Below are 27,769 nucleotides of genomic sequence, written 5' to 3'. Positions count from 1 at the left end.
AAAATATATCATAGTGCAACATTTCTCAGTTTTAACTTTTCTATGTGCTGAAAAAAGGGGAAAAAAGTGAAAAAACAGAATATTCAGAAGATATCAGACATTTCCAATGATAACTTTTTAAAAGCAGAAAAGAGGTTGTATTGTGCATGCAGCCAATAGAAAAGATTTGTAAAAGTGTCCATTGGCTAACAGTATCCTTTCTATGATGAGTAGTAAGATGACATACAGTCGAAGGAGGGAAGCTGTTGTCTAAAAAGCTATATAAACCAGTGATGACACACAGTATGCCCACATACAGACACTTGAGGGATGGAGATCTCGGCTCTCTTTATTGGCCTGATCCTCTCTCTGGGTTTGTATCAGCTGAACTTAGCTCTTGCCTTGAGTGGTAGTAGGAATGCTGTGATTGGTGCTGGGGTCAGTACTGAGGCCTCATCTATGAAATGTAAGCTCCAGGGTACCACTCGTCTGCCTGCATTTTCAATGGATGGTGACTACGTTATTGGGGGTGTTTTCAAAATACATCACTACAAGCAGACAGTGAAGTATAACTACACCAGCATGCCTGAGCCATTAAGCTGCACAGGGAGGTTAGTAAGAGGGAGACGTGGTGGATAACTACCTGGGGATATAAATGTTTTGATGTATGTATGATGTAATCACAACCATGTTGCAAACATTTTGTATAGTATTGAAAACTAAAATAATTTCTGTTTTATTTCTTAACATTTTATATTTTTTTACACTAAGTGCCAAATCAGTATTGGCCACTTAAAAAAAAAAATAGTGGAGTATGAGCATTTTTGTGTTTACCATCAGTTTTGTAAATATTCAACAGCATAAAAACAACTTCTATTTTATGCTGTGTTTTGAATTTTGGTGTTCAGGTAACTCTGTGACATATATTTGAGGCAGCTCTCAGCTGTTGTCTGTAACTATGAATTGCATTTCTGCTTCATTCTGTTTTTTGTTACATTTTGAATTCTCCTCATCATATGTAAATTTGAACAGTTACATAAGTGTCTGTGTGCAGCATGGACTCCCGTGAACTGCAGTTCTCACGTGCAATGATCTTTGCCATCGAGGAGATTAACAACAGCACGGAGCTGCTGCCAGGTATCAAGTTAGGTTATCAGATACATGACTCGTGTGCCTCAGTGCCCGTGGCAGTTCATGTGGCATTCCAGCTGTCAAATGGTCTGGACCCTGTATTTTACAAAGGCGACAATTGCTCACATTCTGGCATGGTGATGGCTATCGTCGGTGACTCTGGGTCCACACGTTCCATCAGTATTTCACGCATCATCGGGTCTTTTAATATTCCTCTCGTAAGCATTTTTTTACTTTGTGTCAAACTATGTGTTTAATATAGACCAGTGCTGTTTTTTGTCCATTTTAAGAATCACAGTATTATTTTCCTTTAGGTGAGCCACTTTTCGACTTGTGCATGTCTGTCTGATAAACAGCAGTACCCCACTTTCTTCAGAACAATCCCCAGTGACCAGTTCCAGGCTGATGCACTGGCCAGGCTGGTAAAATTCTTTGGCTGGACTTGGATAGGTGCTGTCCGGTCGGATTCAGACTATGGCAATAATGGCATGGCTTCTTTCCTGGACGCGGCACAGAAGGAGGGGATCTGTGTGGAATACTCTGAATCTTTCTATCAGACCCACCCACAGAGCAGGATCCAGAGAGTAGCTGATGTTATCCGCAGGTTTGTATCAGTGATTCAGTTTTCTGTGCTGCCATTGACCATCTCCACACACACACAGACACACACACACAAAAACATTTAGTCAAAGAAAAGATTGTTTAATTATATTAATGCTGAGTTGAAAACAAATCCCCTACATTATAAGGGTATTGTTCTGAAAATAGAATTAACAAGCCCAATAGTGTAGATAAAAAAAAAAGACAAAAAAAACAAAAAAAATCTCTAATGTTTCTTTGTGTTAACTATCTTGATACTTGATATCCCTTCTCTTCAGGTCAACAGCTGTGGTTGTTGTAGCATTTGCATCCTTTGGAGACATGCAGATTCTGCTAGAGGAGCTGTCGCGTGAGCCTTCCCCACCTCGCCAGTGGATAGGCAGTGAATCCTGGGTAACCAACACTGACATGCTGAGATACAACTTTTGTGCCGGAGCCATCGGATTTGGCATTCAGAAATCTGTCATCCCAGGTTTGAGAGAATTCTTATTGGATCTCTCTCTCACTAAAGTGGCTGCCTCTCCATTACTTACTGAATTCTGGGAGGATTCATTCAACTGCAGGCTAAAAAGTGGGTGGATGTTGTGAATAATCTCACTTGATGATTCTATTTCAAGTTAAGGCCCTGCTCTGTCTTCAGCTCACCGAGCTAAAAAGATTAACAATTGGACGGACAAGAATGTATCAGTTACAGTATATGTATGTGTAATTAGGATATCATATTAACAGTGATTTTACATTAATGGGAATGTCCTGGAATGTTTTGTCTTTAAGAAATGTGATAAATCACCTCATGACTAATTAGAGTTAACATGAGTGGGTCATTAATTAAAACAGGAAAAAAGCATGCAACATGAAGACATGCCTGTTAAACAGACAAATGTAATATGAAGTTCCTGCAAGGCATGTTTGGCAGTCTAAATGAAACAAAGGATATTAAACATAATAATAAAGAAGAATAATCTCATGTCATTGTCAAGGCTAAAAATACATCTTTCTCTGTCTCTCTATGATCTTAGGTGCAGCCGTAGATGAGAGTGTGTGTGATGGATCTGAAGACATACAGACGCTCCAGAGCGTGTACACAGACACATCTCACCTTCGAATCACTAACATGGTGTATAAAGCTGTTTATGCAATAGCACATGCCATTCATAATGCAGTGTGTCAGGAGACAAATTCTACAACTCAGTGTGACAAATTCAGCAGGATAGAGTCCAAACAGGTCAGTTAAAATGAACAATTTAACATCCCAATGAGTTTTGAAATTAAATACTTTATTTTAGATGTTTGGCTCACCTTGACCTTCACCTCACAGGTTCTCATGCACTTAAAGAAAGTAAATTTTTCCCAAAATGGTTATGATGTGTCATTTGATGCCAACGGAGATCCTGTGGCCAAATATGAGCTGGTTAACTGGCAAAAACGTGGGACTGGCACCATTGAGATGGTGACAGTAGGACACTATGATGCATCACAGCCAATCGGCCAGGAGTTCCATATCACTAGGAACCTCACCTGGGTGGAGGGTGGCACACAAGTAAGTAATAATTCAACATGAGTTGGTAAAAAACTGCTGCAGATGTTTTACCAGTCTGTGGTAGCCTGCGTCCTCTTCTACACTGTGATTTGCTGGGGAGGAAGCAACAAGAAGAGGGGGAAGCTGCCCGACTGGACAGACTGGTGAGGAGAGCTGGACTCTCTGGTGACTATCTATCTATCTATCTATCTATCTATCTATCTATCTATCTATCTAAAAATATTTGACTTTGTGATGTTGTTTGTATCTATGTTCCAGGTTCCTGTGTCAGTGTGCAGTGACAGCTGTCCTCCAGGAACTCGTAAAGTGTTGCAGAAAGGAAAACCCATCTGCTGTTATGACTGTATACCATGTCCTGAAGGAGAGATCAGTAATGCTACAGGTATTTTTTTTATTTTTCTCATGCATATCTACAGCATCAAGTATATGTCACTAAAAGTCATTTTTGATTATTTTTCATTAATTAATAAATTTTACATTTGTAATGCACATATACAACATCAAATATCTGAATGCTCAAATTCCTCTTTAAAAAATTTCAGATTCCCTTGATTGTTTCCCTTGCCCCAATGAGTACTGGCCTAATGCAGAGAGAGACACTTGTTTCCCGAAGCCTGTGGAGTTTCTTTCCTTTGACGAGGTCCTAGGAATCATCCTGGCTGCATTCTCAGTTGGTGGTGCCTGTCTTGCCATTGTTACAGCGGCTGTGTTCTTTCATCACAGGACATCCCCGATTGTCAGGGCCAACAACTCTGAGCTGAGCTTCCTGCTGCTCTTCTCCCTGACTCTATGTTTCTTATGTTCATTAACTTTCATTGGAGCACCCTCTGACTGGTCCTGCATGCTGCGCCACACAGCGTTTGGGATCACCTTTGTCCTCTGCATCTCTTGTGTTCTTGGAAAAACTATAGTAGTGTTAATGGCCTTCAGAGCTACACTCCCAGGTAGTAATGTCATGAAATGGTTTGGTCCTCCCCAGCAAAGAATGACTGTAGTGTCTTTTACATTTGTTCAAGTTTTAATATGCACCATTTGGTTGGTTGTTAGTCCCCCTTTTCCAATGAAAAACCTAACAGTATACAAGAAGAGAATCATCCTGGAGTGTGCTTTAGGTTCAGCTATTGGGTTCTGGGCTGTGCTCGGGTACATAGGCCTACTGGCTGTGTTTTGCTTAGTGTTAGCTGTCCTAGCTCGGAAACTACCTGATAGTTTTAATGAAGCTAAATTTATCACCTTCAGCATGCTGATATTCTGTGCAGTCTGGATCACATTTATCCCAGCGTATGTCAGCTCTCCTGGGAAATTCACTGTGGCTGTGGAGATATTTGCCATTCTGGCCTCCAGTTTTGGACTGATAGTGTGTATATTTGCTCCAAAGTGTTTCATCATATTGTTTAAACCAGAGAAGAACACCAAGAAACATCTAATGAGCAAATCTCAATCTCAACACATCTAAGGTTTGGAAATAAGTTTAGATAACAACATACAGGATAGAGAATATGCAGTCTGCATTCATCAGTTTTCACCTTGTTCTTTTTTTTTATTAATTCAGCGCTCCCAGCTTTAGAGCAGCCTGATTTTTTAAGGTGCTCTTCAAGGTCTTAGTGTTTTGATGTAAAATTTAGCACCAAATCTTTATAACAAATCGATCAATGATAAAACTGCTGCAACAACTTAGCAGACATAATTGAGCATCAATTTCATCTCCACGTTCCAAGCTTTCAGATGATACAGCACATCCTTTTTTATTTCTTTGCTAAATAAAGTCCAATTTCATGACAAAAATGTGTGGTACTGAGTTCTGTCTCCACATTTGATATATCTTTGCAAAACCTTTATGAATCACAACCCAAGGACCTGTAGGACCTCACCCACATCAGAGAAAGTGGTGCCCTGTTCTGGAGACAGACCTTGGAGGAGAGCCTGTTGGCGAGTGTCTGGTGGCTGTGTCTTCAACATTGCCATTGGCATTCAACATGCCACCTTGTGGGCCCACCACCAACAGGGAGAGGCATCGGGGTTGCATGCTTTGCCAGATGGCTGACAGGTGGTCCTAGAGATGTGGTGAGCACTGCTGCACTGGAGTTCTAAGCCACATTAAAAACCACTTAAAGGTGTAGATTTGCAAGAAACTGTAATATGAGGTAAAAGAAAAAGCAAAAAAAAAAAAAAACAAAATTAGGAAGGTATCTTGTGTGTACAATAATTTTACAAGAGAAGGCTACAAAAAGACAAGGACACAATAGATTATTGTACAATTATTATTAGATATGCAGCAAAAGACACAAACAAGGTTCATCAAAGACCATTGGATGAGAATATGCTCTCGTCAATGACTAACGAACTGACGTACAGTAGAAGGAGGGAAGCTTTGGTGTGAGAATCTATATAAAGATTGACGACACATATACAGTCTGCCCACATATGTTTGTAAGATGGAGATCTCAGCTCTAGTTGTTGGCCTGATCTCTTCTCTGGGTTTGTGTGAGCTGCATCTAGCTCTTGCCTCGAATGGTTTTGGGGATAGTCTGAAACAAAGGGCTGAGGTAACAGAGGATAGGACTGGTGCTGGGGTCAGTACTGAGGCCTCACCTGTGAAGTGTAAGCTCCAGGGTACTGCTCGTCTTCCTGCATTCTCAATGGACGGTGATTACATTATCGGGGGTGTTTTCTCCATTCACCACTACATGCACACAGTGGAGCATAACTACACCACCATGCCTGAGCCACCAAAGTGCAGAGGGAGGTTAGTAGGAGGGAGAAGTACTGGATAAGAGGTTGTTAGACTTTCGAAAGGCTTGAATTTGTGTAATGTATTCACAATTCACAATGTTTCAAAGCTTTCTCTATGTTTGAAATCATAAAAACAAAGCAAGATTCTACATGTTTAAATATTGTTAATGTGTGCATAACGATTCCTGAATGAACCCTGTATTTTGAATTTTGTTGTTCAGGTAACTCTGTGGTGTATATTTGGTTCATGGATGCAAAACAGCTAACAGTAATTGTCCCTAACTATAATTGCAGTTCTGCTTTATTGTGTGTTTTCTATTACACTTGTGAATTGTCATCATCATGTGCAAATTGAATTATTGACATGAATGTCTATGTGCAGTATTGACGCTCGTGAACTGCGCCTGTCAAAGGCAATGGTCTTTGCCATCGAGGAGATCAACAACAGCACAGAACTGCTGCCAGGCATCAAACTTGGATACCAGATCCATGACTCGTGTGCTTCAGTGCCGTTGGCGATGCTTGTGACATTGCAGCTTTCAAATGGTCTGGACCCAGTATTTTACACTCGTAATAATTGCTCACAATCTGGTATAGTGATGGCTATTATTGGTGAGTCTGGGTCCACACCATCCATCAGCATGTCACGCATCATTGGGCCCTTTAATATTCCTCAAGTAAATATTTACAATTACTAGCAAACTACCTGGTTAATATATGCCAGTGCTGATGTTTCTCTGTCCTATTAAATAATTACATGGTTGTTTTCCTTTAGGTGAGCCACTTTGCCACTTGTGCATGCCTGTCTGATAAGCAGCAGTATCCGAGTTTCTTCAGAACAATCCCCAGTGACCAGTTCCAGGCTGATGCACTGGCCAAGCTGGTAAAACACTTTGGCTGGACTTGGATAGGTGCTGTCCGGTCAGATTCAGACTATGGCAATAATGGCATGGCTTCTTTCCTGGACGCAGCAGAGAAGGAGGGGATCTGTGTGGAATACTCTGAATCTTTCTATCGAACCCACCCACACAGCAGGATCCAGAGAGTAGCTGATGTTATCCGCAGGTTTGTAAATCAGTGATTGTGTTTTTGTTCCATGTGTTGACACTGACCCACTGCACACAAATTAATTTAATTAAAGGAATGTTATTATTATTATTATTAATATTATTATTATTATTGTTATTATTATTAGTAGTATTATTATTTTACTTAGAAACTTGTTTCTATCTTTTTCCGGCGTTATATTTATTGATATTTTCATAAAAATAGAATTAGTGAGACCAATATGGTGTTCAACACACCAAAAACAATTTCTCATTTTCTTTGTGTGACTATCCTAATACTCTACGTTTAATAATATCTCTCCAGGTCGACAGCTATGGTTATTGTGGCATTTGCAGCCTCTGGAGACCTGAGGATCCTGCTAGAGGAGCTGTCGCGTGAACCTTCTCCACCTCGTCAGTGGATAGGCAGTGAGGCCTGGGTAACCAACCCAGATATGCTGAAATTCAGCTTCTGTGCTGGTGCCATTGGCTTTGGCATTCAGAAATCTGTCATCCCTGGTCTTAGAGAATTTTTGCTCGATCTCTCTCCCACTAAAGTTTTTGCCTCTCCAGTACTTACTGAGTTCTGGGAGGATTCATTCAGCTGCAAGCTGGGAAAAAGTGAGAAACGTTGATAATTTTTTACTGTAACATAGATGACACTCACAGTTGGGTCCTTGTAATTGTTTTATTTTTGGATTGTTGGGAAGGTCAAATCAGTAGTTCATTTTCAGAGAGAAATATGTTGATGTTGATACACAGGGTGAACATAAGGGGCTAATAAAAATGTTTTACAAATTCATTTGAATGACAGTTTATGTAATGTGTGTTTGATGAGTTGAATGAATAAGAAAGCAAAAAGCAATAAGAAACATGTTTGGCAATGTAATATCCTTATCAAGGCTAAAGAACAAGAAAGAATGATAATCTTATTTCATAATCAAGACAAAAAACATCTTCCTCTGCCTCTGTGTGTTATTAGATGCAGCCATAGACAAGAGTGTGTGTGATGGATCTGAAGACATAGAGACGCTACAGAGTCCGTACACTGACACATCTCAGCTCCGAATCACTAACATGGTGTATAAGGCTGTTTATGCAATAGCACATGCAATTCATAATGCAGTGTGTGAGGACAAAAATTATCCAACTCAGTGTGACAAATTCAGAAGGATAGAGTTCAAACAGGTCAGTTAAAATGTATAAGGGTATATTAAGTGTATATAATAAGTATATAACCTTTTATGAAATTAAATTTTCATTTTTATCTGATATCTTTTCCTTATTTTACTATTCTTCTCCATCCTCACAGGTTCTTATGCAACTAAAGAAAGTAAATTTTTCCCAAAATGGTTATGATGTGTCATTTGATGCCAATGGAGATCCTGTGGCCAAATATGAGCTGGTCAACTGGCAAAAAAGTGAGAGTGGCACCATTGAGATGGTGACAGTAGGACACTATGATGCATCACTGCCGCTGGGCCAGGAGTTCCATATCAACAAGAACCTCACCTGGATGGATGGTGGCACACAAGTAAGAAGCCCAAAACTAATTGTCATATTCAAATATTAAATTTGTTGGTCTCAAAGTGTACAATTTGTCTCCATGCTGACTCTCAAAAGATCAATACAATATAGTTACAATGTAAGAGATGTGGGACAAATCTACAGTCCTTGTGTTCCAGGTTCCTGTGTCAGTGTGCAGTGACAGCTGTCCTCCAGGAACTCGTAAAGTGTTGCAGAAAGGAAAACCCATCTGCTGTTATGACTGTATACCATGTCCTGAAGGAGAGATTAGCAATGCTACAGGTACATTTTTTCTATGGCATGAGCACCGTCGCCTCAGAGCATCAATGTTCCTGCTTTTAACCTCACCTGGCTTTTCTGGGTGGAACATGAAACATGTTCTTGCTGTGTCTGCATGGGTTCTCTGGAAAGTCTCCAAAGTCCCAAAGATGTACTAAGTATGAGTGGATATCTAAAGCATCAAACAAAAGACGGCTAAAAACACCTTTTTATGTATTTTTTCAGATTCCACTGATTGTTTCCCTTGCCCTAAAGAGTTCTGGCCTAATGCAGAGAGAGACACTTGTTTCCCCAAACCTGTGGAGTTTCTTTCCTTTGATGAAGTTCTAGGAATCATCCTGGCTGCATTCTCAGTTGGTGGAGCCTGTCTTGCCATCGTTACAGGGGCTGTGTTCTTTCGTCACAGGACATCCCCGATTGTCAGGGCCAACAACTCTGAGCTGAGCTTCCTGCTGCTCTTCTCCCTGACTCTATGTTTCTTATGTTCATTGACTTTCATTGGAGCACCCTCTGACTGGTCCTGCATGCTGCGCCACACAGCGTTTGGGATCACCTTTGTCCTCTGCATCTCTTGTGTTCTTGGAAAAACTATAGTAGTGTTAATGGCCTTCAAAGCTACACTCCCAGGTAGTAATGTCATGAAATGGTTTGGTCCTCCACAGCAAAGAATGACTGTAGTGTCTTTTACATTTGTTCAAGTTTTAATATGTATTATTTGGTTGGTTGTTAGTCCCCCTTTTCCAATGAAAAACCTAACCATATACAAGGAGAGAATCATCCTGGAGTGTGCATTAGGCTCAGCTATTGGGTTCTGGGTTGTGCTCGGGTACATAGGCCTACTGGCTGTCTTTTGCTTTGTGTTAGCTGTCCTAGCTCGGAAACTACCTGATAGTTTTAATGAAGCCAAATTTATCACCTTCAGCATGCTGATATTCTGTGCAGTCTGGATCACCTTTATCCCAGCGTATGTCAGCTCTCCTGGGAAATTTACTGTGGCTGTGGAGATATTTGCTATTCTAGCCTCCAGTTATGGACTAATACTGTGTATATTTGCTCCAAAGTGTTTCATCATATTGTTTAAACCAGAGAAGAACACCAAGAAACATGTAATGAGCAAAAATCAGCTCTAAGACATCTGGGTTTTTGACAATGTGATGATATAATATAACAAAGAACTCATGCTGTACACAGTCTTCACCCAGTTGATCTAAGTATATTTAATATTTATATGTACATGATGTTTTACATTATACTTTTTTATGTATTTTTTTTCTTTTGAATGTACCTTTTCATGTGTTATTGTTCTATTTCACAAACAATTTTCTTCATGTGTTAAATAAAATTTAAAGTCAAAATAAAGATCTGTGGTACTGGTATTTGTGCTTTTACAGCATATCTGCAATTACAATATTAGCTAAAAAAAAAAAAAGAAATGGTTTGTTGTACAAAATTAGGATATCTGCTGCAGAAAAAAGACAAAAACACTCAATGAGAATAATTTAGCACAGAAAAGATTTGGATAAGAATTCATCAGACCACTGGGGATGGTCATCCTTACTCTGATGCATAGCAGGCTGACGTACAGTAGAAGTAGGGACGTTTCGATCTGAATATCTATATAAAGCCATGAAAACACACATACAGTATGCACACATGCATGCACCAGAGGGATGGAGATCTCAGCCGTGTTTACTGGTCTGATCCTCTTTCTGGGTTTGTGCGAGCTGCATTTAGCTGATTCCTTGAATGGTTTTGGGGATGGTTTGAAACAAAGGGCTGAGCTAACAGGGGATAGGATTGGTGCTGCTGCCACCACTGAGGACTCATCTGTGAAGTGTAAGCTCCAGGGTACTGCTCGTATTCCTGCATTCTTAATGGATGGTGACTATGTTATCGGGGGTGTTTTCTCCATTCACCACTACATGCACACAGTGAAGCATAACTACACCACCATGCCTGAGCCGTTAAGGTGCACTGGGAGGTTAGTAAGAGGAAAAAGTTGTGTGGGGATATGACTGATTTAATTTTTATGATGTGCTTAAAATTGTGTTGCAAAGCTTTTGTGTAGTATTGAAAAAGTAACAGGAACAGGACAAAGACTAATGTTACATTTACATGTGTCTTGTTCATTCTGTGTTTTTTGCCCTGATATCTAATCATGTGTTTTGCATTTAATTGCTCAGCTGACTGTGACATATATTTGTTTTATGTATGCTATTGTCGATAACTATGAATTGCAATCCTACTTCACTGTGTGTTTTATGTTAAAAAAACACATTTCCTTAATTATATATTATTATTATATATTATTATTATGATCATATTATTATATCTGTGTGCAGGGTTAACCCCCGTGAACTTCGCTTCTCACGTGCAATGGTCTTCGCTATTGAGGAGATCAACAACAGCACAAAGCTGCTGCCGGGCATCAAGCTCGGTTATCAGATCCATGACTCGTGTGCCTCAGTGCCTGTGGCAGTGCATGTAGCATTCCAGCTTTCAAATGGCCTGGACCCTGTGTTTTACCCCATAGACAATTGTGTACAATCTGGCATGGTGATGGCTATCGTTGGTGAGTCTGGGTCTACGCCATCCATCAGCATGTCACGTGTCATCGGGCCCTTTAACATTCCCCTAGTAAGTATTTTGAATTTCACGTAAACTATGTGTTTAACATTGGGTAGTGTGGATTTTTGTGTCCCATTAAATAATTACACTGTTGTTTTCCTTTAGGTGAGCCACTTTGCTACTTGTGCATGTCTGTCTGATAAGCAGCAGTATCCGAGTTTCTTCAGAACAATCCCCAGTGACCAGTTCCAGGCTGATGCACTGGCCAAGCTGGTAAAACACTTTGGCTGGACTTGGATAGGTGCTGTCCGGTCAGATTCAGACTATGGCAATAATGGCATGGCTTCTTTTTTGAATGCAGCACAGAAGGAGGGGATCTGTGTGGAATACTCTGAATCTTTCTATCGGACCCACCCACACAGCAGGATCCAGAGAGTAGCTGATGTTATCCGCAGGTTTGTAAATCAGTGATTGTGATTTTGTTCCCCGTACTGACACTGACCATTCACACGCAAACCAAAAAAAAATGTTTAATCAAACAAAAGAAAGAATTGTTTTATTGTTATGCCAGTAAACTCATCTCTATATTTTTCATGATGTCCATTTTTCTCATATGCACTTGTCATGTTTTCATGAAAATAGAATGAGTGAGACTAATGCTGCAGTTTTTGAACACAAAAGCATTTGTCATGTTTGTTTGTGTTTACTACTGTATGTAACATTTAATCTATTTATTGATATAATATGCTCTAATATCTCTTCAGGTCGACAGCTATGGTTATTGTGGCATTTGCTGCCTCTGGAGACCTGAGGATCTTGTTGGAGGAGCTGTCGCGTGAGCCTTCTCCACCTCGCCAGTGGATAGGCAGTGAGGACTGGGTAACAAACACAGATTTGCTGAGGTTCAGCTTTTGTGCTGGAGCCATTGGATTTGGCATTCAGAAATCTGTCATCCCAGGTCTGAGAGAATTCTTGCTCGATCTCTCTCCAACTAAAGTGGTTGCCTCTCCATTGCTGACCGAGTTCTGGGAGGATGTATTCAGCTGCAAGCTGGGAAAAAGTGAGAAATCTCTCTGGTTATCAAAATAGATGACACACACTTTATGATTTCCGGTTAAGTTTAGGCCTTCCGCAGTCTTAGAAAGGATTTTATATGAAATTGCTTTAGTAGTTTTACAATACCAACAGTGTAATTAGACATTCTCTAGAGGCAACCAACCAAAATTGCATTACATTAGTTGAATTAGGCTAGGATACTCACTCTCATATCAGATCATTTATTAATGTATGTATTTATGTATTAGTGAATTAGAACAACACATGGCTGTTTCTGCAATGCATGTTTGATAGGTTAAATGGATAAAAAAAGCAAAAAAAAGAAGAAGAAACATGTCAGAAAGAATGATGATCTAATATCATAAATAAGCCAAAAAAACACATTCCTTTGTCTCTCTGTGTTTTTAGACGCAGCCATAGATGAAACTCTGTGTGATGGAACTGAAGACATACAGACACTACAGAGTCCGTACACTGACACATCTCAGCTCCGAATCACTAACATGGTTTATAAAGCTGTTTATGCAATAGCACATGCTATTCATAATGCAGTGTGTGAGGACAAAAATTCTGCAACTCAATGCAACAAATTAACCAGGATAGAGTCCAAACATGTTAGTCGAAACTAAATAAGTGACAATGCCAATGCCCCTTTTTTTCACTTTAATGTAGTGTTATGAACTGAAACAACTATTAAATATATATCTTTTTTTTCTTTTCTCTCCCTTATTGAGTTACTTTACTTTACCCTCACAGGTTCTCATGCAACTGAAGAAAGTACGTTTTTCGCAAAATGGTTATAATGTGTCATTTGATGCCAATGGGGATCCTGTGGCCACATATGAGCTGGTTAACTGGCAAAAAACTGAGAGTGGCAGCATTAAGATGGTAACCGTAGGACACTATGATGCATCACTACCGGTGGGCCAGGAGTTCCATATCACCAGGAACCTCACCTGGGTGGAGGGTGGCACAGAAGTAAGAAGCCCAAAAGTGAAAACAAAAGGCTATGATATGTGTCCATAATGCTGGCACTGGAGATATCTGCTACAATACAGTTCCAGTGTAACCATTTGAAACTGTTGCAGTGATTATGTTTTGTACACTTGCACACATTCGAGGCTGCATAGCACACCTGTATACGTGTGAGTTTGTTTGTATCTATGTTGCAGGTGCCTGTGTCAGTGTGCAGTGACAGCTGTCCTCCAGGAACTCGTAAAGTGTTGCAGAAAGGAAAACCCATCTGCTGTTATGACTGTATACCATGTCCTGAAGGAGAGATCAGCAATGCTACAGGTAATATTTTTATTTTTCTCATGCATATCTACAGCATTAAGTATATGTCACTAAAAATCATTTTTGATTAATTTTCTTCCAGATTCCACTGATTGTTTTCCTTGTGTCATGGAGTCCTGGCCTAATGCAGAGAGAGACACTTGTTTCCCCAAGCCTGTGGAGTTTCTTTCATTTGATGAAGTTCTGGGAATCATCCTGGCTGCATTCTCAGTTGGTGGAGCCTGTCTTGCCATTTTTACAGGGGCTGTGTTATTTCGTCACAGGACATCCCCGATTGTCAGAGCCAACAACTCTGAGCTGAGCTTCCTGCTGCTCTTCTCCCTGACTCTATGTTTCTTATGTTCATTAACTTTCATTGGAGCACCCTCTGACTGGTCCTGCATGCTGCGCCACACAGCGTTTGGGATCACCTTTGTCCTCTGCATCTCTTGTGTTCTTGGAAAAACTATAGTAGTGTTAATGGCCTTCAGAGCTACACTCCCAGGTAGTAATGTCATGAAATGGTTTGGTCCTCCACAACAAAGAATGACTGTAGTGTCTTTTACATTTGTTCAAGTTTTAATATGTACTATTTGGTTGGTTGTTAGTCCACCTTTTCCAATGAAAAACCTAACCATATACAAGAAAAAAATCATCTTGGAGTGTGCATTAGGCTCAGCTATCGGGTTCTGGGTTGTGCTCGGGTACATAGGCCTACTGGCTGTGTTTTGCTTTGTGTTAGCTGTCTTAGCTCGAAAACTACCTGATAATTTTAATGAAGCCAAACTCATCACCTTCAGCATGCTGATATTCTGTGCAGTCTGGATCACATTTATTCCAGCGTATGTCAGCTCTCCTGGGAAATTCACTGTGGCTGTGGAGATATTTGCCATTCTGGCCTCCAGTTTTGGACTGATACTGTGTATATTTGCTCCAAAGTGTTTCATCATATTGTTTAAGCCAGAAAAGAACACCAAGAAACATTTAATGAACAAAAATCAGTCCTAAGACATTTGGGGTTTGGAAATAGTTACATAACAACATAGCAACATAAAATATAGACCTTATTCTGTGGCCATTTAATACCTAGTTCATTTAAATCTTTACATACACACATTTTTATTTTTTATTTTATTATATGCATTTAGTTTTGTTTATATCTTTGCATATGCGTCCAACATGTTATTATGGATACAATTTCATTATCTACTAAATAAAGTCACATTTCTGAAACAAAAATGTGTGTTGCTGTCCCAACATTTTGAAAAAATAACTCATATTTGAACAATATTTTCGCATAACTGAAATATCTAAAAAACTAAATGATGAGAAGTTTGATAAACAATGGAAGCTATAGAATATTACATGTGGTATACTTTGTTGACCCTGTAGAGTTTTTGAATGTTTGCAAAATTCTGTCCTGTCAATGTCTCTCTGTGAAAGGTTAGTTTTATTTAGTCAGTCAAACTATAAAGGGTATTTTACTTTGCAGCTTCTAGGATTATACTATATAAAGACAATCAATCTGGCCTACTAATGTTTGTTAATCTGGTCTTCTTTTTCCACAATCTATTTGAGTAAACACCACCAGGTGGAGTGTAAACTGATATCACACCTGCCATGGCTTTAGTCTTTGCAAAGCAGCACTGCTGCACCATCTGACAGGCCTTCTACCTGGCATACAGCACAGTGTGTTATCATGGGCACAAGCTAGACCATACACAATTGTTATACGTCTGAAAGGATCCTTAATTGTAATATGAGGTAAAACAAAGGAAATGACATTAAGAAGCTATCTGGTGTTTACAAGGGGAGAAAAGAGACAGGGACACTTGTAGTAGTGAAGTCAATGTAGAAAAAGCAAAGAATTGGACAAGAGTGCATTAAAGACAAGCATCCACTCTTCAGTGTCCAATAAACTGACGTACAATGAAGGGAGGGAGGTTTCTGTCTGAAAATCTATATAAACCAGTGAAAACACAGTATGCACCCTTAGAGACACATGAGGCATGGAGATGTCAGCTCTCTTTTTTGGCCTCATCGTCCCTCTGAGTTTGTGTGAGCTGCATTTACCTCTGGCCTTGAATGGTTCTGTGATTGGTCTGAAACAAAGGGCTGAGCTTACAGAGGATGGGACTGGTGCTGGTGTCAGCACTGAGGCCTCATCTATGAAATGTAAGCTCCAGGGTACCACCCGTCAACCTGCATTCTCAACGGACGGTGACTACATTATTGGGGGGGTTTTCTCCATACACAACTACATGCAAACAGTGAAGTATAACTACACCACCATGCCTGAGCCCCTAAAGTGCAGAGGGAGGTCAGTAAGAGGGAGACGTGGTATTTTAGAGGATGTTAGAAAGGATTTGATTTGTATGATGTGATTACAGTTGCATTACAAAGCTTTTGCGTAATACTGAATAAGAATCATTATTTTTTTGTGTTGTATATTACAGGTGTTGAAATTTCAGAAATAAAGTTTTTTGGTCTTTTTATTAATTAGCTGTATTTTAAAAAACAGTTTTATAAATATTAAACATGACGAAACTGTGATAGGTTTAGTTTACTATTTTTAATATTGTATATTAAATGTAATCATTTTCTCTGAACTTTGGACTAATTTTATATTTGAAATTTTAATGGTCAGGTAAATCTGTGAATAATATTTGGTTCACAGATGTCACTTATTGTTCATAACTCTGAATTGCAGTTCTCCTCTCCTGTGTGTTTTTTGTTAAAATTGTAAATTGTCCTTAGTATATCTTTATATATATGTAATTTCAACAGTGACATGAATTTCTGTGTGCAGCATTGACTCTCGTGAACTGCGCTTCTCACGTGCAATGGTCTTCGCCATTGAGGAGATTAACAACAGCACGGAGCTGCTGCCAGGTATTAAGTTAGGTTATAAGATCCATGACTCGTGTGCCTCAGTGCCCATGGCAGTGCATGTGGCATTCCAGCTTTCAAATGGCCTGGACCCTGTGTTTTCCAGAGGCGATAATTGTTCGCATTCTGGTATGGTGATGGCTATTGTTGGTGAATCTGGGTCCACACCATCTATTAGCATGTCACGCCTCCTAGGGTCATTTAACATTCCTCTAGTAAGTATTTGGAGTTTCTGATAAATGTGTTTGTCAGAACTGAGTTTTTTTCTGTTCCATTAAAAAAATGCACTCTTATTTTCCTTTAGGTGAGCCACTTTGCCACTTGTGCATGTCTGTCTGATAAGCAGCAATATCCAAGTTTCTTCAGAACAATCCCCAGTGACCAGTTCCAGGCCGATGCACTGGCTAAGCTGGTAAAACACTTTGGCTGGACTTGGATAGGTGCTGTCCGGTCAGATTCAGACTATGGCAATAATGGCATGGCTTCTTTCTTGAATGCAGCACAGAAGGAGGGGATCTGTGTGGAATACTCTGAATCTTTCTATCGGACCCACCCACGCAGCAGGATCCAGAGAGTAGCTGATGTTATCCGCAGGTTTGTATCAGTGATTGTGATTTTGCTCTCTGCAGACAAAACCCCTAAAAATAATGAAGATGAAAGATTATTTTGTTTCTTTTGCCCTACAATATCCCTTCAGATCAACGGCTATAGTTGTTGTGGCGTTTGCAGCCCCTGGAGACATGAAGATTCTGCTAGAGGAGCTGTCGAGTGAGCCCTCTCCACCACGCCAGTGGATAGGCAGTGAGGCCTGGGTAACTGATCCAGACATACTGAGATTCAGTTTTTGTGCTGGAGCCATTGGATTTGGCATTCCGCAATCTGTCATCCCAGGTCTGAGAGAATTCTTGCTCGATCTCTCTCCCACTAAAGTTGCTGCCTCTCCAGTGCTGAATGAGTTCTGGGAGGATTCTTTCAACTGCAGGCTGGAAAAAAGTGAGAAAGTTCTGCTGATTTTTAACATAGATGCCACTCATGCTTGGTTCCATGTTGTTGTTTTGTTTTGTTGTTGTAAAAGCTGAGCCTCCTGTATCAAAAGGTCAGATGCTGCTCTAAGATCAAGCACCAGCCTCCTGTATCAAAAGGTCAGATGCTGCTCTAAGATCAAGCACCAAAATTTTGTATCTCCCCATAATCCTAACCAACCTAGAGATAGTATGAAAATATATAAAGTATTTGTAATATTTGAAATGTAACAGTTCGTGAACATCCCACAACCGAGATATATTTGTGCCTAAACCTAACCACAGTGGTGGACACGGTTGCTGAATCTCAACTAATAAGGTTCTGAAATGCCACAGTTATATACTCTGTAGATGGACTATCCAAATAAGGTGTTCAGATTTCTCTTGAAAGGTAAATCTATTAGTATTGAGAATAAACACAAGATAGATATACTGTGATTGTTCAGCTCAGGTTTAGGGCCCCTGATGTCTTGGAGAAGATTTTGTTTCACAGTACAACACTGTAACATACTCTGCAGTACACAGTATATATATATATATATATATATAGTCACCAAGCAGAATAATGACAAATATTGTGCATATTATTATTAATCAATTACGCTATGTGTAGGCCTAATTAGATTATAATACTGATAGTGATTTCAGATAATTTAAGTAAAAGGAGAAGTTGAGGACATTAGCCACATTTAGCAACATTTATAAATGTCACTAATTGTTTGATGACTGATTTGTATTACCACGAGTTTGTATAAATGTAGGTAATAATAACAATAATAATAACAATAACAACAACAACAACAACAACAACAACAACAATAATAATAATAATAATAATAATAATAATAATACTAATAATAATAATAATACTAATAATAATTACTGGTCCAGATATAAATGGAAACAACAGCTATTTAAAAGAAATGAGACCAAAGTATGTTTGCATAACATGTCATTTCTTTTTCTTTCTTTTTTTTCAAGGAATGTTAGGTGTATGACAAAAGTAAAATAAATGTCAACAACAAAAACATTAAAAAAATGATAATGTAGGCCTGATATCATTGTCATTATCATTTTAAGGTGAAGCAATAGATGAGAGTGTGTGTGATGGAACTGAAGACATAGAGATGCTCCAGAGTCCGTACACTGACACATCTCAGCTCCGAATCACTAACATGGTGTATAAGGCTGTTTATGCAATAGCACATGCTATTCATAATCAAGTGTGTCAGGACACAAATTCTACAACTCTATGTGACAAATTCACCAGGATAGAGTCCAAACAGGTCAGTTAAAATAAATGAATGGGCACTTGAATGCTTTCACTATGATGCATATTTTATTAAATTAAATGTTAATTTTAGTTCCCTGATCTTTCATTTGCCTTCTGTTTTCATTACCTTGCTCTACTTCATCCTCACAGGTTCTTACGCAGCTAAAGAAAGTACATTTCTCCCAAAATGGTTATGATGTGTCATTTGATGCCAATGGGGATCCTGTGGCCACATATGAGCTGGTGAACTGGCAAATAAGTGAGAGTGGCAGCATTGAGATGGTGACCGTAGGGCACTATGATGCATCACTGCCAGTGGGCCAGGAGTTCCATATAAACAAAAACATCTCCTGGATGGATGGTGGCACACAAGTAAGGAGAACAAAAGTAATAATTTAACATATTCAAATTTCTAATTAATTTCGTGAACTCAAAGGATACAATTTAATAGTCCTTATTCTTTGCAAAAAGAATGGCCCTTGACCTTCAGTCAGAGATGATATTAGATTTCCGTATCAGCAAAAAATAAGTGGTGTCTTCCAAAATAACAGTATTTTCAGTATGCAACTGTTTTAAGTTGTAAGCAGAGGTAAGAAAAAGAGTACATTTATAATAAACGATTGTTTGGAAGATAACCACTTTAACTCTGATTCTAGCCTCATAGTTTTTTTAAAAATAAAGAAGTTATTTGGATTTTGGAATGATAACAATGATCACTTTTAACACACATATTTGCATGTAAGTATTGTTTTAAGACAGACAGAGTACTGTGTATTCAATCCCTAGCAGTTTTAACTTACATTTAAATGGATCTATCTCACTTAGGCCCCATCCTCTATTGGACTCTATAGGTAATAGCACTCAATTACACACAAATCCACTGAAAATGTGTATGTGCGTAGCCTGTCTGACACCATATAGTAGGATATGTGGTCACTGTTCAGTATCCTTTTCCTTTTCATTGCTCTACCTTTCTCCACAAATTGTATCAATACTTGAAGAAGCTCATCAGTGTCCATCATGTCAAGGCCTCATCACATACTGTATGGATGTCTTATGCTTTTAGTGCCTTGTATAGGACTATGCTGAGGTCGGTCTTGAGCAGCTCCCACCCTGTAGGGAAGTGCTTCTCCTCATAAGAAGGTCTGTGGCTAGACCACTTGTTGATGTTTTGCTGCAATGAAAGTAAACTTGACAAGAAGATCCCTATGGGATCCAGACCAGACACAACATTATCGCCCTTGTCATGACCATGGCCCGTCTTGAGACACTGGACCATATCTTCCCAGGCGGAGATAGATGTCCAATGTCTAGAGAAATGGGTGATGCCTGTCGACCCCACTTGTGATACACAAAAGGGGTTTTGCTTTGCAATGGTGTTAGACCTTTCTAAATCTGGATCCTTAACAGGTACATTAGCCACAAGACATCTTTATGTTCCATCAAGAGGTTACTGGAATTAATCCAGCCTGGCAACTCATTCCCCACTATCAACCTGAAAGATGGATACTTTCATATAAAGTTGGCTTGGAAACATAGGGAATTTCTGCACTTGACACAAGAAAGGTTAGGTCATGATCTCAACCAGTTTAATGTGCAGATTAACTGTTTTGCTTTGTGTCAGGCTTCCACTGTGGTGGTCTAGGTTATAGAGTCATAGGAGGGCTGCGGCGATTAATCTGTGATTGAGTTCATTGTGGTTGGGTTGTTGACTTGTTGCAGCTAGGGTGTACACTCATCGGGCTCCGCCTACTATATATAGAGTCCAGCAGAGGATGGACTCTGTATGAGATTGGATATTGTAACTCTTGTCACAGGTAGAGCCCTCTAACAATGGGCCCTCATCGCCCGCTGAAGAGGTTGTCGGACACTGACCACTGAACACACATCATTATATATGTTGCTGCACATGTATCGGTACCAATGTCTCAATTGGCTGGCTACACAAATTTTCAATAAGCATATACATGCTTGTGATGGGAGATTGCTATTACCTAGAGCCCTGTCTATCTTTTGATCCTAAGAGTTGCATAGCACACCTGAATATGTGTGAGTTTGTCTGTTTCTTTGTGCCAGGTGCCTGTGTCAGTGTGCAGTGATAGCTGTCCTCCAGGAACTCGTAAAATGTTGCAGAAAGGAAAACCCATCTGCTGTTATGATTGCATACTGTGTCCTGAGGGAGAAATTAGCAATGCTACAGGTACTTTTCTTTCCAATAAATATCTACAAGATCCAGTATATGACTGATAAAAGTAATTTTTGATACATTTTCTTCCAGATTCCACTGATTGTTTCCCTTGCCCCTACATTTTCTTCCAGATTCCACTGATTGTTTCCCTTGCCCCAAGGAGTCCTGGCCTAATGCAGAGAGAGACACTTGTTTACCCAAACCTGTGGAGTTTCTTTCCTTTGACGAGGTCCTAGGAATCATCCTGGCTGCATTCTCAGTTGGTGGAGCCTGTCTTGCCATTGTGACAGCGGTTGTGTTTTTTCGCCACAGGGCATCCCCAATTGTCAGGGCCAACAACTCTGAGCTGAGCTTCCTGCTGCTCTTCTCCCTGACTCTATGTTTCTTATGTTCATTGACTTTCATTGGAGCACCCTCTGACTGGTCCTGTATGCTGCGCCACACAGCGTTTGGGATCACCTTTGTCCTCTGCATCTCTTGTGTTCTCGGAAAAACTATAGTAGTGTTAATGGCCTTCAGAGCTACACTTCCAGGAAGTAATGTCATGAAATGGTTTGGTCCTCCACAGCAAAGAATGACTGTAGTGTCTTTTACATTTATTCAAGTTTTAATATGTATTATTTGGTTGGTTGTTAGTCCCCCTTTTCCAATGAAAAACCTAACCATATACAAGGAGAGAATCATCCTGGAGTGTGCATTAGGTTCAGCTATTGGGTTCTGGGTTGTGCTTGGGTACATAGGCCTACTGGCTGTCTTTTGCTTTGTGTTAGCTGTCCTAGCTCGGAAACTACCTGATAATTTTAATGAAGCTAAGCTTATCACCTTCAGCATGCTGATATTCTGTGCAGTCTGGATCACCTTTATCCCAGCGTATGTCAGCTCTCCTGGGAAATTTACTGTGGCTGTGGAGATATTTGCCATCTTGGCCTCCAGTTTTGGACTGATACTGTGTATATTTGCTCCAAAGTGTTTCATCATATTGTTTAAACCAGAGAAGAACACCAAGAAACATTTAATTAACAAAAATCAATCCTAAGACATCCAAGGTTTGGAAACAGTTATTAACATTCTCCTTAGACTTTATGTTGTGCACGTTAGGGTTAGGGTTAGGGTTAGGGTTAGGGTTAGGGTTATAGTATAGTCCTTACATCAGAAAAACATTTAAGTTACAAATTAAGTTATGTGTTTCAGGTTGATTTTTTCCTACGTCATTTGTGTATTTCATCATATTGTTAACACCAAGAAACATTCAATGAACAAAAATCAATCATCTCAAGTTTGTGGGACAAAATAATTGGCAATATGCAGGCCAGCTGTTATGTTATGCATACTCAACATATTCTTCACGTTGTTGATTACAATTGCCTGTTGACTGCATAGACAACTGCATAGCTCTGCCATTCAGCCACAATGCAATGTAGTTTGTCGCTACTCATTTTACTACATCTAATTCATGGCATGTATGTGCTTTTATTCACTGGTGTAGCCAAACAACATACAACTAGTAAGAGTTACCTTAAATATAATGCTTACCAATACCACCACTATATAACCTAGAGTTTAGAGTTTTGTGTACAATTTAAAAACACAAAAACTTCCATCCAACCTGCTGGTGAAACAAATCTGCACTGAAATGTGTATTCCCCAAAGTGCTTCACCTGAAACCATTGGGTAAGGGCATCATCTCTCTGATGTATGGTAAGCTGACGTCAAATAGAAGGAGGGAAACTTTTGTCTGAAAATCTATAAACCAGTTAAAATGATATGCCCACATGCAGACACTAGAGGGATGGAGATATCAGCTGTCTTTACTGGCCTGATCCTGTCTTTGGCTTTGTGTGAGCTGCCTTTAGCTCTCACTTTTAATCGTTCTGGGGATGGTCTGAAACAAAAGGCTGAGCTAACAGAGGACAGGACTGGTACTTTTGTCAGTACTGAGGCCTCATCTGTGAAATGTAAGCTCCAAGGTACTGCTCGTCTACCTGCATTCTCAATGGATGGTGACTACGTTATTGGGGGTGTTTTCTCCATACACAACTACATGCAAACAGTCAAGCATAACTACACCATCATGCCTGAGCCACTAAAGTGCACAGGGAGGTTAGTAAGAGGGAGAAGTGCTCATTGATAGGATGTTAGACTGTGTGGGGACAGAAATGATTTGATTTGTATGATGTGCTTACTGTTGCATTACAAAGCTTTTGCATGATACTGAATAATTACTTTTTGTATTATTTATAAGGTATTTATAAGGTATTATAATTACAGAAATGTTTATTTTTTAATTATTTCTATTTATTTAGGCTGATATTATGCGCCAAATCAGTACTGATTGTAGATTGTAACTGTGTGGAAAAGAATCCTTTTTGTGTATTGTGTTAAAAATATAGATGTGTTTAAGACCAGTTTTATTTATATTGAACTGGATAAAAATAAATGAAGATTTTAGAATTAATTGCCCATGTCAGTTTTGAAATTTTATCTAATCCTATCTTTTGAATTTTGGTGGTCAGGTAGCTTATTCATGTATAATTGTTTACAGATGCAATACAGATGTTAGTTATTATGCACAACTATGAATTGCAGTTCTCCTTTATTGTGTGTTTTTGTGTAAAGAGTAATTTTTTTTAATAGTGACATAAATTTCTGTGTGCAGCATTGACTCACGTGAACTGCGTTTCTCACGTGCAATGGTCTACGCCATTGAGGAGATTAACAACAGCACAGGGCTGCTCCCGGGAATCGAGCTTGGTTATCAGATCCATGACTCATGTGGCTCAGTGCCCCTGGCAATGCATTCAACATTTCAGCTTTCAAATGGTCTGGACCCAGTGTTTTACAAAGGTGACAATTGTTCACAATCTGGCATGGTGATGGGTATCGTCGGTGAGTCTGGGTCCACGCCATCCATCAGCATGTCACGTATTATCGGGTCTTTTAATATTCCTCAAGTAATTTATTTTTTAAATTTCTGTGCATCTGTGCATTTATGATAAACCAGTGATTATTTTTCTGTCCCCTTTAATAATTACATGGTTGTTTTTCTTTAGGTGAGCCACTTTGCCACTTGTGCATGTCTGTCTGATAAACAGCAGTACCCCAGTTTTTTCAGAACCATCCCCAGTGACCAGTTCCAGGCTAACGTGTTGGCCAAACTGGTAAAATACTTTGGCTGGACTTGGATAGGTGCTGTCCGGTCGGATTCAGACTATGGCAATAATGGGATGGCCTCTTTCCTGGATGCAGCACAGCAGGAGGGGATCTGTGTGGAATACTCTGAATCTTTTCATCGGACTCACCCACATAGCAGGATCCAGAGAGTAGCTGATGTTATCCGCAGGTTTCTACATCACTGATTTTACTTTTGTTCTCTGTGGTAACACTGAATTGTTAGAGAAAAATAGAGATTACTAGTCAGTAAAACCAAGAATACATTCAACTCATGAAAAAATGTATCAACTACTAAGTTTTTTTGTGGTAACTGTTTTTATTTTTATTCAAAAGCATTAGTTTGCTGCTTCAATTTTCATGCAGTATCATGTTTCTCCAGGTCAACATCTATGGTTGTTGTGGCATTTGTAGCCTCTGGAGACATGAAGATTCTGCTAAAGGAGCTGTCACGTGAGCCTTCTCCATCTCGTCAGTGGATAGGCAGTGAGTCCTGGGTAACAAACCCAGACATGCTGAAGTTCAGCTTCTGTGCTGGAGTCATTGGATTTGGTATTCAAAAATCTGTCATCCCAGGTCTGAGAGAATTCTTGCTGGATCTCCCTCCCACTAAAGTAGCTGCCTCTCCAGTGCTCCTTGAGTTCTGGGAGGATTCATTTAACTGCAGGCTGAGAAAACGTGAGTTAACATTCTTTGTTGAGTCCTTGTAATGGGGTCTGGAGTTAAATACTGATATAGATATGAGGTGAACAGTTGCATGACTGTAAATTATCACAATTGATAATTTCAGGTCAAACTTAGGCACTCTGCTTGGTGGTTTCACAATACTAATGTTTAAGTCCTGAACACTTAAGCACAGGCAAATCGCCTAGGGTCTTACAGATACTGTACTGACTGTTCTATTTTTGCCTATACAAACTGTAACAACAAATGTTTTTGACAAGAAAATAGATCAGTGCATCAAAATCGTAATCTCTCTCTCTGTGTTTTCATGAGCAGTCAGCGACGACAGATGTGATGGATCTGAAGACATAGAGACACTACAGAGTCCATACACTGACACATCTCAGCTCCGAATCACTAACATGGTGTATAAGGCTGTTTATGCAATAGCACATGCTATTCATAATGCAGTGTGTCAGGAAACACATTCTTCAACTCAGTGTGACAAATTTAGAAGAATTGAGTCCAAACAGGTCAGTCACAATAAATAAGTGAAAATTGCAATGCCCTTTTTTTACTTCAATGTGGTTTTTATGAATAATCCTTTGTACTGTATTTTTACATGTTGTCTTTTCTCTCCTTCACTGTCATATTTTACTTCATCCTCACAGGTTCTCATGCAACTAAAGAAAGTAAATTTCTCCCAAAATGGTTATGATGTGTCATTTGATGCCAACGGGGATCCTGTGGCCAAATATGAGCTGGTTAACTGGCAAATAAGTGAGAGTGGCAGTATTGAGATGGTGACAGTAGGACACTATGATGCATCACTGCCGGTGGGCCAGGAGTTTCGTATCAACAAGAACCTCACCTGGGTGGATGGTAGCACACAAGTAAGAAGCCCAAAAGTAATAATTTGCCATAGTTTACTTTCACATTTCGTGATATTAAAGTGAACAATATGTCTACATTTAAAGTTTTTGCTTGCTGTAATTCCTCCCCTTGTACATGCCAGTAGAGTGTCATTCATAATACAGCTGTAAAGCAAACCTGAATATGTGTGAGTATGTCTATTTCTTTGTTCCAGGTGCCTGTGTCAGTGTGCAGTGACAGCTGTTCTCCAGGAACTCGTAAAGTGTTGCAGAAAGGAAAACCCATCTGCTGTTATGACTGTATACCATGTCCTGAGGGAGAGATCAGCAATGCTACAGGTACTCATTTTTCTGTCTTCTATGTATATCTACAGCATCAAGTATATGTCACTAAAAGTAATTTTTTGATACATTTTCTTCCAGATTCCACTGATTGTTTCCCTTGCCCCAAAGAGTTCTGGCCTAATGCAGAGAGAGACACCTGTTACCCAAAACCTGTGGAGTTTCTTTCCTTTGATGAAGTTCTGGGAATCATCCTGGCTGCATTCTCAGTTGGTGGAGCCTGTCTTGCCATTATGACAGCAGCTGTGTTCTTTTATCACAGGACATCCCCGATTGTCAGGGCCAACAACTCTGAGCTGAGCTTCCTGCTGCTCTTCTCCCTGACTCTATGTTTCTTATGTTCATTAACTTTCATTGGAGCACCCTCTGACTGGTCCTGCATGCTGCGCCACACAGCGTTTGGGATCACCTTTGTCCTCTGCATCTCTTGTGTTCTTGGAAAAACTATAGTAGTGTTAATGGCCTTCAAAGCTACACTTCCAGGTAGTAATGTCATGAAATGGTTTGGTCCTCCCCAGCAAAGAATGACTGTAGTGTCTTTCACATTTGTTCAAGTTTTAATATGTATTATTTGGTTGGTTGTTAGTCCACCTTTTCCAATGAAAAACCTAACTGTATACAAGGAGAGAATCATCTTGGAGTGTGCATTAGGTTCAGCTATCGGGTTCTGGGTTGTGCTCGGGTACATAGGCCTACTGGCTTTTCTTTGCTTTGCATTAGCTGTCCTAGCTCGGAAACTACCTGATAGTTTTAATGAAGCCAAATTTATCACCTTCAGCATGCTGATATTCTGTGCAGTCTGGATCACATTTATCCCAGCGTATGTCAGCTCTCCTGGGAAATTTACTGTGGCTGTGGAGATATTTGCCATTCTGGCCTCCAGTTTTGGACTGATACTGTGTATATTTGCTCCAAAGTGTTTCATCATATTGTTTAAGCCAGAGAAGAACACCAAGAAACATGTAATGAACAAAAATTGATCCTCAGACATTTGAGGTTTGGAAATAGTTAAAATGGGAAAAAAAAAAAAAAATCTGCGCATTTAGTATAGACTTTTCCTCAGAAATACATTGAAGTTATAAATACATTTGTTTTATATTGATTTATTTTTCATCATTTTTTGAATGTCCCTTTAATGTAATTATTATCTTATTTTACACCTAAGTGCTCCTTGAAAACATAAAATATAGGAAATTAATAAAGACAAAATTCCTTTAAAAATGTGTAATACTGAAATTTGTATCAACATTTCAATAAAAGCATTGACATTTGTGTTGCCACTCTTATAGCCCATCTAGTCTGGGAATGCATCGGGATCCCCCTAAACCTGCTGCCACAGCAACCCGACCCTGGATAAGAAAATGGAAGGATGGACAAAAAATGGAAAATCTCAGTGTCTGCTCATTGCATTTTATTTCATCAGTCTGATGAATATATTATTTGTTTAGTTATGTGGAACAAACAGTCTCCTCAGTACAAAACATCAAACAAAAATTATAGTTAGTCTGTAGTCAAATGTTTTATTAAAACACCTGTTAATTTGCTAGAAAACACATAATATATACTGTAATTGGTGAGTTTATAAATTTAAAGCATACATTTTTGGCTCATTGTAAGT

General features: G+C 39.4%; 5 protein-coding genes across 5 annotated transcripts; all 5 read left to right on the top strand.

Moving 5' to 3' along the window:
* The first annotated feature begins 492 nt into the window (after window positions 1-492).
* On the top strand, window positions 493-4,706 carry LOC113746072 (extracellular calcium-sensing receptor-like). The gene is made up of 8 exons (XM_027280364.1): window positions 493-590; window positions 1,034-1,328; window positions 1,425-1,714; window positions 1,989-2,281; window positions 2,730-2,935; window positions 3,029-3,250; window positions 3,509-3,632; window positions 3,793-4,706. Exons 1-8 carry the CDS (start codon window positions 562-564, stop codon window positions 4,704-4,706), a joined length of 2,373 nt encoding a protein of 790 aa, XP_027136165.1. The 5' UTR covers window positions 493-561.
* A 1,192-nt stretch (window positions 4,707-5,898) lies between these two features.
* On the top strand, window positions 5,899-9,965 carry LOC104933764 (extracellular calcium-sensing receptor-like). The gene is made up of 8 exons (XM_027280363.1): window positions 5,899-5,996; window positions 6,366-6,660; window positions 6,759-7,048; window positions 7,355-7,650; window positions 8,012-8,217; window positions 8,342-8,563; window positions 8,715-8,838; window positions 9,061-9,965. Exons 1-8 carry the CDS (start codon window positions 5,938-5,940, stop codon window positions 9,963-9,965), a joined length of 2,397 nt encoding a protein of 798 aa, XP_027136164.1. The 5' UTR covers window positions 5,899-5,937.
* A 681-nt stretch (window positions 9,966-10,646) lies between these two features.
* LOC109141032 (extracellular calcium-sensing receptor) lies at window positions 10,647-14,742 on the top strand. Its single transcript, XM_027280362.1, has 8 exons — window positions 10,647-10,816; window positions 11,178-11,472; window positions 11,569-11,858; window positions 12,168-12,463; window positions 12,868-13,073; window positions 13,216-13,437; window positions 13,632-13,755; window positions 13,838-14,742. The coding sequence occupies exons 1-8, from the start codon at window positions 10,710-10,712 to the stop codon at window positions 14,740-14,742; spliced, it is 2,445 nt and encodes an 814-aa protein (XP_027136163.1). The 5' UTR covers window positions 10,647-10,709.
* Window positions 14,743-16,025: 1,283 nt separating this feature from the next.
* LOC113746108 (extracellular calcium-sensing receptor-like) lies at window positions 16,026-22,142 on the top strand. Its single transcript, XM_027280591.1, has 8 exons — window positions 16,026-16,054; window positions 16,544-16,838; window positions 16,928-17,217; window positions 17,321-17,616; window positions 18,726-18,931; window positions 19,069-19,290; window positions 20,995-21,118; window positions 21,238-22,142. Exons 1-8 carry the CDS (start codon window positions 16,026-16,028, stop codon window positions 22,140-22,142), a joined length of 2,367 nt encoding a protein of 788 aa, XP_027136392.1.
* A 957-nt stretch (window positions 22,143-23,099) lies between these two features.
* Window positions 23,100-27,131, top strand: LOC104933761 (extracellular calcium-sensing receptor-like). Its single transcript, XM_027280590.1, has 9 exons — window positions 23,100-23,206; window positions 23,763-24,057; window positions 24,157-24,446; window positions 24,657-24,956; window positions 25,065-25,090; window positions 25,274-25,470; window positions 25,609-25,830; window positions 26,025-26,148; window positions 26,233-27,131. Exons 1-9 carry the CDS (start codon window positions 23,100-23,102, stop codon window positions 27,129-27,131), a joined length of 2,460 nt encoding a protein of 819 aa, XP_027136391.1.
* The last annotated feature ends 638 nt before the right edge of the window (window positions 27,132-27,769 follow it).

Source organism: Larimichthys crocea, chromosome VII, assembly GCF_000972845.2.
Source record: "Larimichthys crocea isolate SSNF chromosome VII, L_crocea_2.0, whole genome shotgun sequence".
Classification (NCBI taxonomy): Eukaryota; Metazoa; Chordata; class Actinopteri; family Sciaenidae; genus Larimichthys; species Larimichthys crocea.
The sequence above is the reverse complement of the archived record's forward strand: the minus strand, read 5'-3'. Positions and strand labels throughout refer to the sequence as shown.